We start from the raw sequence: 14768 nt of genomic DNA on the forward strand, positions 1-14768 counted from the left end.
TCTTAGTATATTGTAATTTTCTTTTTTGGTAATGCATGTTTATTACTTATTATCTTTATCTTTACTGTCTTGCTGCTGTAACAATACAAATTTCCCCACTGCGGGACAAATAAAGGACTATCTTATCTTATCTTATCTTAAGTACAGGCAAATGAGCATTGTTCTATATCACTGGATTTACAAGATATATCTAAAGCATTTTCTTGTGAGTAGATTTCCAAACATGATGTTGCTAATTTAATTTCAGTGGTGAATGAATTTAACTGAACACTTTAGTGTTTAATATATAGCTAAGTACTTGAACAAACCGTAGTATAAAAGTAAAGTAGTAAAAGCCAATCTTGTTTCCATTTGTCTTTATTTCTTTTTCAACACTAACAGAAACCAAATAGCATGAGGAACTTTACCAATATACAAAGCAAAAAGTATACAAAAGAAATAAAAGTTAAGAATATATGAAAATTAAAGTATTAAAACACAAAATTATTAAAACAAAGCACTATACCAGGCAATGCCATTTCAGTCATCATCATGTATGTTTTTCTCAGTGCTCAGTTAAACTATATTTAAAACTTTCTTTTCTGGAATAAAAATCCTGTATTAATATACTCAGTATTGTACATCCAGCTTTAAACTCACATAGTATCAAAACTACCATCTCGTTGTGTTTTGAGTTTGACATACTTTGCCCCTAGGTAACAGCATTATGCAGTGAATATCACTTTTTCAATCACATTAAGTTCATAATAAATTAATAGAATTCACCCAACCATTGCCTTTAACGGAATGACTGCATGCACATCAGAAAGATGGATACACAAATGAATGTGTGATTCTAGTGTAGGTGTTAGTAAGGGAAACATTTTCATGACCACATTCATGACTCAGGAGGACTGTACTGTACTGTACTGTACTGTACTGTACTGTACTGTACGTTTACCTGAGGTCAATAAACTTCAATCAATCTGTTTGGATTCTGCTTTCAACAACAAAAACAGTTAACACATTTAGAGACAGCGTTAGAACTTACATCAGCTTTTACAACGCTGTGCTCCACCAGCAAATAGATTCGATCACAACCACAAACAATTTTAAGGCTGTAAGAACAAATTAAACTTCAGTTGAACAGTATGAACGATAGTGTGTTGCCTTAACATATATATTTTCTACCTGTGCCTGAACATTATGTCATTTAATTTTAATGCCCATATACAGTATGCCTATTAAAAATGTGAGTACTTTCAAATGTAATGCTTGTCCTTATTTGTACGTAGTGTCCCGATCTTTCTGTAGTGAGCCATGTCCTCCATAACAGTGATGTCATTATGAGCAATGCCAACAGATGCAGGCCTGATTTGTGCTGCCTGGAATTGTCCTCAATTAGGGAATATAATCCACAGCACATCACAGCTGGGCCAGCTCTGCAGGAAGTGTTGCTTCTCCAGCAATCTGTAATCTTTGTGGGCGTTGTCCTTCCGTCAATCCCAAAGCCCACGCTACAATCTCTATCCCACAGCTGTTCTCTCTGTGCTCCACAAACAATAACATCATGCAAGGCCCCAAAGTCGGGCCGACAACAGCAGTCATACCAATACACTTTGACTCACTTGCACATATGAATCCACAAGAAAATCAAAACATTGTAATATATTTATAACATTTCTGTAATAACAATTTCCACCCCACTAAACGAGTTACACCTTCAAGGTCATACAACATTTAAAGAAAATTGAATTCAATTATTATATATTAAAATCAAGCACCGCAATTCAAACACTCCTTACTTTTCTGTAATTAACTTCTACATTTTAAGACAGTGTGTCTCACTAACTGAAGTGCAGGTTACTGCTCCCTCTATTTGGCAATGTTTCAGTCAAGGGCAGAGATAGCAGATGGATAATGAGGCATATGCAATATAAAAACTTAAGTAAAGAAGAGGCCATGTGTTTCTGATGAGGATGGCACTTATTTTCTCTTGCACACACCTTATATCTACATGTTTTCTTTGCCACAGAGTCTAAGGTGTAGCATAAAGATGCTCTGCGCAGGCATGGTTATTTTTACTGATTCATATTCAGTGCATGAAAGAAGACTTTTCGTCAGTAATGGCCTGTATGGTGTTAACACAAATACTGCCAACCCCGCAACACACACACTTTATTTTTAATGACATGTTTCCTGTTTGTTTTTTTACCTTATTTATTCGTATTTGCTGTCAAACACCTTTTCTCCCTTCTAACCACAGTGTCCTAAGACTGACATAAATCTGATATTTCTTTTCTTAGTAAATATATATAAAAAAAGAAACAAAAACCTGAATCTGATCTTCCATGTCCAGGTTGGAACAAGAAATCTGATTCAAATACAGACCTCCTAACACTCAACATGGGCTCTGGGGGTAAAGTGACCCTTCGTGTGTGTATGTGTGAGTCTCAGAACTCATCGTCTGAGCTGAGCAGCAGGGTTTTTTCAGTATCTCCACGGGTGCTGAGGTTACTATGGCTGCGGGACAGGGGTGGCCCCCCGCTTCGCTCCAGTGTGGACTGCTGGGTGTACTGCTGATATGCCGGGGAGAAGTTGTGAATGGCATCCTGGACCATGTCTCCTGGATTCATGGTCTCCTTAAGGCTGCTGGAGATGCTCTTCATTGGAGCACAGCGACCTGGAAGTGGAGAGGGAGGGTGAAATATTAACAAAGAGACAAAGAGCAACCATACTGAACACGAGGGAGTGATAAAATGAAATGAAATTGTCACCATCCATTTGTCAAGTTAATATTGAAGTAAAATGTTAATTAAATGACTACTGCAATACATTATACATTGTACATAGAGCAACAGTGGGTAGTAAGATAGCTCTGGAGATCAAGATGGATGTCTATTCTACATTTCAAAAGCCACTTGCCAAACAATGAAAGAATGATTAAACATTAGTTTCTGCCCAGTTACCTCATTGCTCACTGGTCACACATACAGTATATAAAATTACAACAGAGGAAACAAACAAGCAAAAACATGTCACAGCTTGGTTTTACTGACAGTGAAATGGAACAAAGAGCAAAATAATATATAATTGTAATGATATCAACTGTATTCATGCTAAAAAAGAATGAAAACACCAACCATATTTAAGTAAATAAACCGCAATGAAAACACAAAAAAAGCAGACAACGAGCACTGTAACATACAGAACTGCAGATACTTGTGACAGGAAGCTAACGTCAGACCTACCGTACTGTCCATAGATAGGAAATGAGCCTTTCAGTGCAGCACAGAGAGAAAAAGAGGAAACAGGAGACAAAGAAGACAAGAAAGTCAAGATGAAAATAAAGGAACAGAGAAACAGAGCTGAAGAAAAGAGAAGACAGAGAATATTTTATAGGGGTCAAAGTAAAAAGGTAGGAACAAAAGCGATGTCAGTTCTGAAAGATAGCTATTTACTAACAAGCAACTGTTGTCATTATTTACATAATAAGCTACTTTTCTGATCTCAAGATGACTAATATATCTGCTTTAACCATGCAAACACTCATTCTAGTACAGCAATCTTAGTGAGGACACTTATTAACATCATGCATTACCTTGCCACTTTACCCTAACCTTAACCATCACAACTAACCCTAACCGTAGAGAACCATAACTTAACCCTAACACAAACCCAATTCTAACCCAACAATAAAGCCACGTCCTAACCATCAGAAGGCCTTTTAAAGTTGCCAGGACCAGCGAAAATGTCCTAACAAGGTCAAAATGTCCTCACAAAGACAGGATAGAATAAATATTTGTCCTCACAGCCTACTACAGACACACACATATTTTACCATATGAGTCCAGTCTTTTATCCATGTAGACTTTGTAGGTAAAGGCGTGGCGCAACGCAACAGCAGCAAAGAACATCTCAATGCAGATGATGAAGTTTTGGTAACCAGCAGCGACTGTTCCCTCGCCCACCGAGAAGTCAGCAGACTTGATCTTGGGGATGGCTCCGCACTTCTCCAGGATGGCCAGAAGCATTCCTGAATCATATCAGTGAGAAAGAAAACAGTTATCAGGGCCAGAGAGAAAGTATAAAGCAGGTTTCTATCTATATATCTATCTATCTATCTATCATCATCCATTAGACCACTAGTTTTTCCTCTTACAACATAGAATACAATCTGAATAGACTTGCTTAAAGAGGCATAGGGTGAAATATGCATGAGAATATACTTTCTACCTCTGCATGTACAGTATGAGTGTCTGCTGCTGAATGGTTTTTGTTACCTTGCCAAAAAGAGAGAAAGATGACCGACTTCACCATGAAGAACTTCAGCACGGGGCTGTATGGGACAAGCAGTTCACGTGTGGCAAAGTAGAAGAGGAAGAGTGCGTAGAGCGACAGACTGACGGAGATGTTGTAGATAATGGTCGCGTACAGGTAGCCACTAGCCACACTGGAAGAGAGGGATATCAGTGTGTTGACAAGAATTGACTGTACTGTGTATATCTTTTGATGGATTTCACTAATTACTTGAGAATGAACAGTAGCGGAGGTTTGGGGGTCAACACTAGTCGTGACTGTCAGCCATAATAAATACAAATATCAATATATGAGCTAATTTTAGGGTAGTCGTGACTATTTATGAGACTTTGAAGCATCAAGCAAATAATCTAAGTCAACCATTCAGACAACCATGGCAGACTTTGGCTTCAGAGCTTCCAGATCAGTCCTAGTAAATACATGTGTACATAAATGTAAAAGAATATGCAAATTAGAGAATAATGTTGAGCATGCCTTTGACTGAATTTGGTCAATGTTTACAGTAGCGTGACACATCACGGCCAGTCAGAACATAAGGAGTCACGACTTAAGTTGCTGTCCATGATGTTAATAGCTACACGTCTGTGGAAACATACTTGAAGTCTCCATCCCTGTATTTTCCAAAGGCCTGAAGAATGACAGTGATCACTGCCATCAAGGGTTTCACCACACAGAACTGGAGAGTTGCCTGAAATAGACACAATGTTTGAAAGGGAGAGAAAAAAAAAATTCAAACATGGTGGAAATAAATAGACAAAAGGGCACTGGGAGAAATATGGGGTCAGCACAAGGCAACAATGCATAACATACAGCTACTGTAGTCATTACTGAAATGAATAATATGTGACTTTCACAGAAACATTGATGATATCTACATAAATTAATGAATGCCAATGAAGCCAAAATGTGTATCGAGAAACGTTTAGATTAAATGCACAGATTTGCACACACAGAAGATATTTTAAATTTGTTTTTGTTTTTTTAAATAAAAGAGAATGATAATGTAAAAATCTAAATAAAAATCGTTCAGCCTTACCTACAATAATTCAAACAAACTTCAATTCTCTACAAGTGTCTTACTACACAGAAATCACCAAAAACCAGAATGGCTGCCAAACACAAAGTGATGTACTGTATGTTGTATTTGTAGTAAACAAAACATTACACTGGCTTGTTTTAATGTGCTATAAAAACAAAGCTATATCAGTCTCTGAGTGTTTCTATAAAATGTTCAGATTATGAGCACGGGTTGATGTTCGGTACCTGTTTGCAGAACCTGAGGAAACCAATGGAGTAGGTCTTTCCCCACAGGCAACAGGTCCCATACATGCAACTTGACCTGGAGAGAAGTGCAGAGTCATGGAGGTTAAAATAATTGTAAAGACAATAAGCAGAGTATTTAATTATAAATGTCACTTAAGAAACTGTTTAATCAACAAAAAAGAAAAAAATACGAACAAACAAGACTTACTCAATGGGTTTCCCTCTGATCTCAGCCATGATGGCGCTCTCTCCTCCCAGATACTCATAACACAGACTCAGGAAGTTGTAGATGACAAAGGCTGCAGTGTCACACAATGAAAACATGTTAATGGTATTTATACCATCACTGTAAGGCCGTGCACACATTTGCATCTCTTCTGAGGAGAGGGGCGCAGAGCAGCACTGGAAGTGGCATCCTTAGGATGCATTCATTTTACACTTAACAGCAACCAATATTTAATTTATTTGTCACTGCCACCACAACATTAACACTGATAAATAGAGCTGGGAATTACAGGGTACCTCACGATACGTAACGTCCACAATACCAATAATGTCATGATAAAATGATTCTGTGTCAATCAAGGTGTTGCAAGATAATCATAGGGATACATCACTATATCGGTCTAACTGAAGAAAACAAAATGTCTGTGAAAAGTGCAGGATTTCTCTATTTATTCACAACAAAGACAAAAAGTGCATAAAGTCTATGTATTGAACGTAGATGGAGCATCTCTTAACGTAGCTTTCTCCATCATTATCCAGCTGTAAACTCCCTCTTCTTCAGCCAGGTAACTTCCGCCCCAGGTTTCCCCTCAGTCATTGACCATAATTTGTTGATTAAAATATCGAAATTTGGCCTGGCGTGTCGCTTATCATATTGCTCGAGGAAGGACGACGATATATCACCAAATTGATATTTCGACCCACCCCCAACTGATAAACATGTGATTTCTTTTCCTAACTGTTAACATTTTGGTTCATGTTAAAGCAAGTGAATTTGACAGTCACAATATACAGCATATGCCAAGATAAGGTATATCGCCTTTCAGCCAATATAGACTGGCATATGTTTTTTTGTCCATATCACCGAGTCCTATTCGCATCACAGATTTCAGTCAACAGCCATAAACACACAAAAAACAATTAGTGATGTTTTTCTAATTCAAAACTGCTGAAAGCTTAAAGGTGAATCAGCCTAATCGGCAGTCTTGGTAATAACCAAGCAATGGTTGCTAGAAAAGCATAATCATCAGCTGAGTGCAGAAGTGGAGCAGCATGATATTGGGAGTGATCACTGGAGGAAATCACAAGCTAATGGTCATGTCACGCAGTTGCAATGCAACAGTGTCACATAAGAGAAACATGTTCAAATAATGGTCTTACACAAGTGGAGTGTACACTTTCATTGGGGCTAAAATGTTCACTCATGTAATGTGTAAGATAAGAGCCACTTATGAGGATCATCGTCATAAATCATATTCTAACATGTGACCCTTTGTGTTTTTCATGGGCCAACATGTGGAGCTACACCAGGTGTGTCCCTAATCCCTTTCTTTTCTATCCACTGGTCAGATCTGAAATGTAGTAAGCCTAATCAATGCAGCCATTGCTTTTGCACGAACCTGACATCTGATCATCTGTACCAGAGCAGGCAGTATAGTGCCGACTTTGTTGATCTAGCACAATCATAAACAGATCATTTTCCCACTATAATTGCATATAGCATTAATATCCCATAGTGCTAACATTAGGAGCAACAAGTAAATTGTCAAATATTTGTCTAGATCCTTGACTGTAAAAGCAACGTCATCCATATTAATATCATGCTTTAGCAAAGCTATAATTACTTTTAACTTTTATTAATAATGAATAAAAGCCAATTACATAACCATAATAGTGTCACCATCGCATGATATGGCCCACTATGTAATTGCTTCTGTATTAATCTAAACATCTGAATGAACACTGGATGGAAAACGTATTTGAATTACAGCCTGGTTGGATGAGGAAAAAGGTTGCAGTTTATCTGTTCACAAGTGAGACGCTTTCCAAAAGTCTTCTCAAGGATTTACTCGTTTTCATGCAGTTGCTAGGAAACAGGATTCCCCTCCCCTGTGATACCAACACGCCACAGAGACATGAGAACAAAGATGGCAACCTTTGCAAATGAAAACAATGTAAAGCCTGCCACGAGGGGTATCACAACACATAAAATCTCACACCCTTATTTCTACTGGGAACCAATCTGACGTGAATACTGGCTGAATATGGCAGCTTTTAATCCAACCTTGCAGCAGAAAATATGAACGTAATTTTTCTGTCCACTCACCTTCATAGCAGTCTCTGACAGTGTCAAAGTACACATAATACTCCTCATTGGTGAAGAACAGAAGGCTGAGCCAAGAATCAAAGGCATAGATGGGGACGATGAAGAGGATCCTCACGATGTGCCTTTGTTCATTGGGAGAGCTGTAGTAACGAAGGTGCATGTAAATCTGAAAAGGAATGACAGCGGAAAAACATGAGAAACCTTATATACTTGGTAGGGTTAGTATATGAAAAGATAATTGATATTAATTCCATCATCTTTCAATTAGTCTGTCACAGATTTGTCGCAAAAATACGTCACTAACTGAGCCTGTGGCAGATGTGGTATCTGATGTCATCACACACTGTCCCAGCTGGTGACCATGCGGATGGTGACTGAATACAGCATGTTCTGTATACTATTCTTTATTATACGAGGACCACACTGCTGTTTTGTGCATGTTCATTTTTTCCACTTCACCTCCACATGAGTCAGTGTGACTTGAGTCAGTGTGGGTTTGCAACAGAGCTGCTGATGTGAACAAAAAATCTGCTTACGCTATAATTGAATTAAATAATTAAAATTAAAAGAGAGAACGATAAGAGAATATGATTCAAAACGGCCATAGCCATGCACAGCATCACACTACCAGAAATAAAAGACAAAACAATTCTGGGTCAAACAAAAAATATATTCTCGCTCTTTCTTTCTATCGATTGTCAAAAAGATATCTATTTATTTTGTCATGGATGACGATGATGGTTGTTCAGCCCGAGTACACATGTAACACAACAGAAAATGTCAGTCAGTCAGTCATCATCTACCGCTTTATCCTCCACCAGAGGGTCGCGGGGGGGTGCTGTGCCAATCTCAGCTACATCGGGCGATAGGCGGGGTACACCCTGGACAGTTCGCCAGTCCATCGCAGGGCCACACACAGATAGAGACAAACAACCATTCACTCTCACACTCACTCCTATGGTCAATTTAGAGTGTTCAATTTACCTATCCCCACATTGCATGTTTTTGGACTGTGGGAGGAAGCCGGAGAACCCGGAGAGAACCCACCCAACAGAAAATGTATTTGTGTTAATTAAATTAAGTTAATTCAAAACTGTGATTTTTTTTATGTATAATTCTATCTTGAAATATTGAGAAAATAAAATATAAAGGACAAACTGAAACCACGACTCAATGTAAAGGGTAAATGGCTTAACTGTATTCTCATTAGACTGTAGTCTGTCAGTGCACGTGAGACCACTTTAGATTTGCCCGAATTGGATATTAGAGTAGTATGTGTTGTGCGAGTGCCTGACAGTGGGGTTGTTTCGGGTAAGTGATACTGGGCTTTTGTCACTCCTATTCAGAGCAGCAGACGGCAGGAAGAACAGGGTGGACCTTGTCAGCGCCACCTCTGTCTGCACCATCCAGCTCCATTCCACTTACACAATGCACCACCTATCACCTTTCCTGGCCTGTAAACAGACACACACCTTGGGTAAAATAACAAACAGTGGGTGACAACAAACCAAGCGAGATGGTGCACTTTGCGCACAGGGTTTGTTGCTAGGTGACGCTCATCCCTCCCTTGCATGCATATATAAACACACAATGGCACTCAAGCACTCTCTCTCTCTGTCTGTCTTTTACACATACACAAACACACACCCATTCCCTGGTCTTTGATGATGTCCTTGTCAAGTGAGGATCACCTGTTGCCAGAGTGACATAAGGCTCTTTTTTAAGCCTGTATGAGCCTCTAAAACTATACTGTTGTATAAGGATAATATCCTATCCTTTGTATGGCAACAATATCTTTATTAACGCCTCAATTCTCCAGAGATTTTTAACACCACTGGTAATATGACACAAGAGGCTAAAACATGAAATTAAGGAAGCCCTCAGTGAGGTCTTGCTCAAATCCCCCTATAGCTAGAACATGTGAGGTATCTGTACCATCCTAGGTATGTATTAACTTCTTCAGTCAATCACTGGTCGCCATGGAGTTGGGGCACCCACCATGGACTGCTTGGGAACATTTACTGCATGGACACAAAAGTAACTCTGATGATGTGTCTAATGCTTGTAGTTTAGCCGAGGAGCCATGCTGATTAATCTGAGTAGCAAATGTGCACTAACTTGCATACACTCAGTTCAGTTTGGGGCATCACACGCAAGTATGTGCATTTCCATTGTTTTCCACATCCATTTGTTTTGCATTCAAAAATAACGGCTCCGTACCGTCCACCCTTCTGTTGGCTGGCTCCTACAAGGTTGCAACAGTGGGGGAAAACGCCAGTGCTTTTCAGTGCAGCTTGCAAACGTGTCTGTAACAAAACTTGCCTTCTATTTGTGATTAACAGCCACATGCCAAGAAGGAAAAACAGAGAATGCTGAATGTCCTCCATTGTTGCTCTTTGTTCACTGTATTGTTCGTTGTAGAAATTATTGGAGAACTACACTGTGTAGCGCTACTATGACGAGACACTATAGACATAGCTGACGCATAATGCATAAATACCTACATAATTTACGTATTCAGCCCACACCTCTTGCAGTGGGAAGATTCGAGTCAGATCAGATGAACTGAACTGTACTTCTTGGTGGAAATGAGGTTTAAGCAAATTGATAATTAGAGGGAGCCTTTCTTCCCACAGGACACAAAATGTGTGCACTCATCTATTTCAGAGTTGTTATTTTAAAGTATCATTTTATAATACTTATTTACTGAACTTTTGTCTTGTCCTCTTTGGCTTGGTCCAGCAGATGTAAAGGGAGGTGTGGGATGATTCACTATAGCTGCTATAATTTAACCAAAATGTTGTGGATAGAGGTGTGGCCATATATTCAGTTTGTCCATTTTATTCATGATGAATTCAATACATGTATATACTTGACGGGGGACTATGCTCGGACTCAAACAATAAATTATTTAACAACGTATTAACAGTTTTAATGATTGATTTGCTTAATGATAATACAGTAATTCAAAAAGTATCCCTGGAGCCAGGTTAATACCAGGTTTCACTATCAATCTCTACCATTTTCGAAGCCTTGAGATTTTGCGGTGAAGTTCACAGACTTCACATGCAACCATTCATATACTGGATGATACCAGTTGTCAATCACAATGGTGTCCCACTCATGAGTCATGGTTTTATGTCCTTTTTCCTCTAAATGAAAACATAAAAAATAAAGACCTGATACTAGCAATTGAAACCATTAACTCCTCATGAAAATGTTTAGTAATGTTGTAAATTAAGTGTGAAGAAATGACAGCAAACAGTAGGTAGACCATGTGCAAGATTTTTGCACATTTGTTCATAAGACTGGGATACAACTTTTAACTTATTCATTTCTAGGAGAACCACAGCATTGGTTGTCCCATGACACAAAAATCACGGGCTGTACAATTCTAGTTCAACCTCCAAAACCATAGTGCTAGGCATATATTACTTAGACACATTAGTTGTTGGACAGGAACAGTTTAGTTTCATCCCTCTGACCACTGGATCAACTACATCCACTAAGTGCCAGGTTATTCTTACCTGGTGACATGTGATTAGCAGAGCAGTCCAAACAAAAACCCCTGATATGGTTTGGGCAGTGGAGGTCATGAGGAAAAATGGGTCATCTGTTGTGACCAGTGGGGTTGCTGGTACCAAGGAGGAGTTGGAACCTTTTGGGGCCACAGTGGCTGGAGAGCCCGGGGCAATGCCAACTGGAGAGTCATTCCCGAACCTCTGTGACAGTGGTATGTCTCGCTGCCACAGTTGACTCATCTGTATAAAATAAATGATGAGTGTTTGTCAACAACATTTCAACAACAGTCATCTGCAAAACATTGAACGCCTGAATGAAAAATCTGGAATGCATGAAAAACATGCCTGAATAATCTTAGAGCAACAAAACCTAAATGTTAGAAAAAGAAATCAGAAAAGACAAAGAGCAAAGTAGGGCAGTGCACAGATCTACAGTGCAAAAGAGATTTTGCAGATAGACAGATCTGTGAGATCAAAACAGAGGGAGGCATAAGGTAGGTGGGTGACAAGAGGCTTATAACGAGTGTAAAATTCACACAAACCAGCACATGGTGGGGGTTGAATCACTCAAACACAGTGAATCAAGAATGACAGCTACAAGCTGAGGGCTGCTGACCCAATTCCTACTATTCTTTTGCATATGTATATGACGACTTAAAACTACAATGTAATCACACCCAAATTATTAGAAATGATGAAGTTCTTGTTCTACGCCAAACAATGAAAATGCCAGTATATAACCACATGTATACATTGTAAAGATGGACGACACTATGTGGTTTCAAGCATAATGTTCTCAACAATCATTCAGGAGTTAAACAAAAACCTACACAATACTGCAAAGTCCAAAAACCAGAAAGTTGTCTTCATCAGGTTTTGCTTTCTCTAGATTTGTGCCACACCAACAGAATGGGAAGATATCACACTAAGTGTAAAATCCAATACCTCAACATATCAACAATGGTTTATAAGAAGAGAAAATAAGACAAGAGGTGCAAAAAACATAATTATAAAGCAGAGATAAAATTATGCAACACCAAAAACATCAGCAAATATACTCTATCTGCTGTCAACCCTCAAATGAAATAATTGCAGAAGGCTCTTCTCTCCAAATACGTCACTGTCTTAGGGAGGGATTCCAGGAAGATGAAAATCCAATCATTCACAGTGAGAAAACAAATTTCATAAGAGCTTTCAAACTCTCCTGTGCTCCAGCTAAATATAGGCTGGCACTAACTGTGATCATGCATGACTCATACTGCTTGGCAAGGCCTCAATCGACTTGTGATAATACAGTTACTATAGGATCAGCGTGTCTTGATTATTTCTAAAACAACAGTCAGTTTCATTGTGATTTACAAGAATTAATTCGTATGTGATCAATAAAAAAAAGAGTTTTTTTTCAAATTTCTGTTTCCACGCAGATGTAAAGTATTGTTGCCACAGTGATATTAGGGTAGCTCTAATGATTTATCATGGGTTTTTTTTGTTTGTTTTGCTAAAACAACAAACTTGAAATATGTGACTGGTAGTTTGAAAATGTACTCTACTTTTACCAACCATTAATGGGTTCAACCATCCATTTATATAACAGCATGTTACAGTGCACATTACAATAACCTATGTTTTATCTGAGGAGAAATAGGAGGAGACAGAGACAGATTTCAAGCTTCCATGTGGGTCACAGACAAGAGAAGGACAACTCATCAATCCTGTTCACTGCCCTCATGGGTAGGTTTCACAACATGCTTTGTACTTTGACCTCAATCGAATGAGCATTCTTTGTAACAGAGCATCATAAAGCAAGCCCTCGGGCTAGAAGAGCTGCATGGAACATACTGTAGAGCATCAGGCCACTGAGGTTGCATTCAATCAGAGGCAGTGAAGACACCAGAGCTACTTAGTGACCACAACTCATTTCTATTGTTATAAGTGAAGCCATAACAAATCATGAAATGAATGACGGATGAGGTTTACTGGCTTTCAACCTTTACAATAGTGCTACACTGTAAGAAAGGGTGATGTCATGTAAAAAATCGAGTCAGCGGGGCAATATTCACTAAGCTGATTATAGGGCTGGGTGATAAATAAGATAATGAAATAAGATGATACAGATTATTTTTGCAATAATGCAGGAATGAGCTGATATGATACTCACTGATTGCATATTGAAAAAAGAAAAACATAATAATCTAAATATCACATTATTTTGCAGCAACAGCAATTTACTCAAGGCAAGTTGATTTCTTCATGGTAGCAAAATATTGTAATATGTTTTTGTAATGGCTGCTTATGCCCAGGCAGTAAAAACATCAGCATAAATGTGTTAACGGCTAAGTAGTTTACGAGATGTAAATCAACTGTATGACTAATATCAATGTTGGATACTCATTGTTGTGATATCACTACCGGACATGAAAAGGCAGTATCAGCTAAACCCTTCACTTAATATGATATTAAACAACTTTAATTGTGGGCAGAAAACAACAAACACTTGTTAATGGAGAACCAACATTTTAAATCATGTGTTAAATGTCAAAGGTTAGTTGCACGATGCATAAACATATTGTGCAGCTAATTGTATTGTAATCATTGCTGAATTCGTGGCCCCAACATATTAGACATTCTATGTGTTAAACAAAAAAAACACACAAAGCAGATGTGTTTAAAGGGAAGAACAAAAAACTGTTGGTCAGTGATCATGGCTCCATCACACCGCTTCACTTACCTCTGCAGTTGTTAGATATGCGCTGCTGTGAATCCAAACATCAATTTAGCTCATCATCTTGAGTCGACGTTAGACCTTTAAGACTTGGATGCAAGTTCTGGACAAGCTCAGACCTTCAGAAAACAGCCAGATACGTATACGCTTCACGCATCGTTGTGTGGACTGCAGAACACCGACTCTTTTATGAAGCCGAGTCGTGCTCCTCCACAGCCCAACAGGACAGGACGCAACTAGCTAATGTTAGCTGCTAGCCTTTGTAGTGCGACGCTACCTTTCCTTTTATTTTTTGTCTTTTCGTAGTAAACTCAATGTATATCACGTCTTGAATTGAAGACCGACGAACTTAAAACGCCAAAAAGACTTAAAAAAAACAAGTATCATGCCATGTCGTCTTCGGTGCTGATGAAGTGGACACCGTTACCTCCTCCACATCACCAGCGGCAGTCCACGGTAGCAACAGCGGCAGCTGCCAGCAGCAACTCCGCTCCTAGCGCATGCGCTGTCAAATTCTTAATTTCCAGGGTCTTGACCATGATGTAATTCTTCAGACAACACCCCAGTATTGTAAACAACACAGTTTACAATTATACACACACAGTATGAGCAAGAAGGGGCCAACAAAAAC

The 14768-nt window shown here is 38.8% G+C and overlaps 1 protein-coding gene across 2 annotated transcripts; it reads right to left on the reverse strand.

Moving 5' to 3' along the window:
* Window positions 1-339: 339 nt before the first annotated feature.
* Window positions 340-14611, reverse strand: LOC131475355 (transmembrane protein 184B-like). Of its 2 annotated transcripts, XM_058653428.1 has the most exons (10): window positions 14144-14611; window positions 11422-11655; window positions 7895-8060; window positions 5771-5861; window positions 5563-5638; window positions 4896-4987; window positions 4263-4432; window positions 3821-4015; window positions 3231-3257; window positions 340-2662 (listed from the first exon to the last, which is right to left on the reverse strand). In XM_058653428.1, exons 2-10 carry the CDS (start codon window positions 11653-11655, stop codon window positions 2433-2435), a joined length of 1281 nt encoding a protein of 426 aa, XP_058509411.1. In that variant the 5' UTR covers window positions 14144-14611; the 3' UTR covers window positions 340-2432. The 2 variants fall into 2 exon arrangements, with proteins under 2 accessions (XP_058509411.1, XP_058509412.1); XM_058653429.1 differs by lacking the exon at window positions 3231-3257 and having other exon boundaries at window positions 14144-14609.
* Between the last annotated feature and the right edge of the window lie 157 nt (window positions 14612-14768).

Source organism: Solea solea, chromosome 16 (genome assembly GCF_958295425.1).
Source record: "Solea solea chromosome 16, fSolSol10.1, whole genome shotgun sequence".
Taxonomy (NCBI): domain Eukaryota; kingdom Metazoa; phylum Chordata; class Actinopteri; order Pleuronectiformes; family Soleidae; genus Solea; species Solea solea.

Bases quoted from the DNA above. Each gene is read 5' to 3' on its own strand.
- LOC131475355 (XM_058653428.1), bottom strand. From the start codon at position 11,655: ATGAGTCAACTGTGGCAGCGAGACATACCACTGTCACAGAGGTTCGGG. The intron at 4,433-4,895 runs GTATGTTTCCAC...CCTCTCTTCCAG, and splicing joins TACAGGGATGGAGACTTCAA to TGTGGCTAGTGGCTACCTGT. The intron at 2,663-3,230 runs GTAGGTCTGACG...CTCCACTTCCAG, and splicing joins TCCTATCTATGGACAGTACG to GTCGCTGTGCTCCAATGAAG.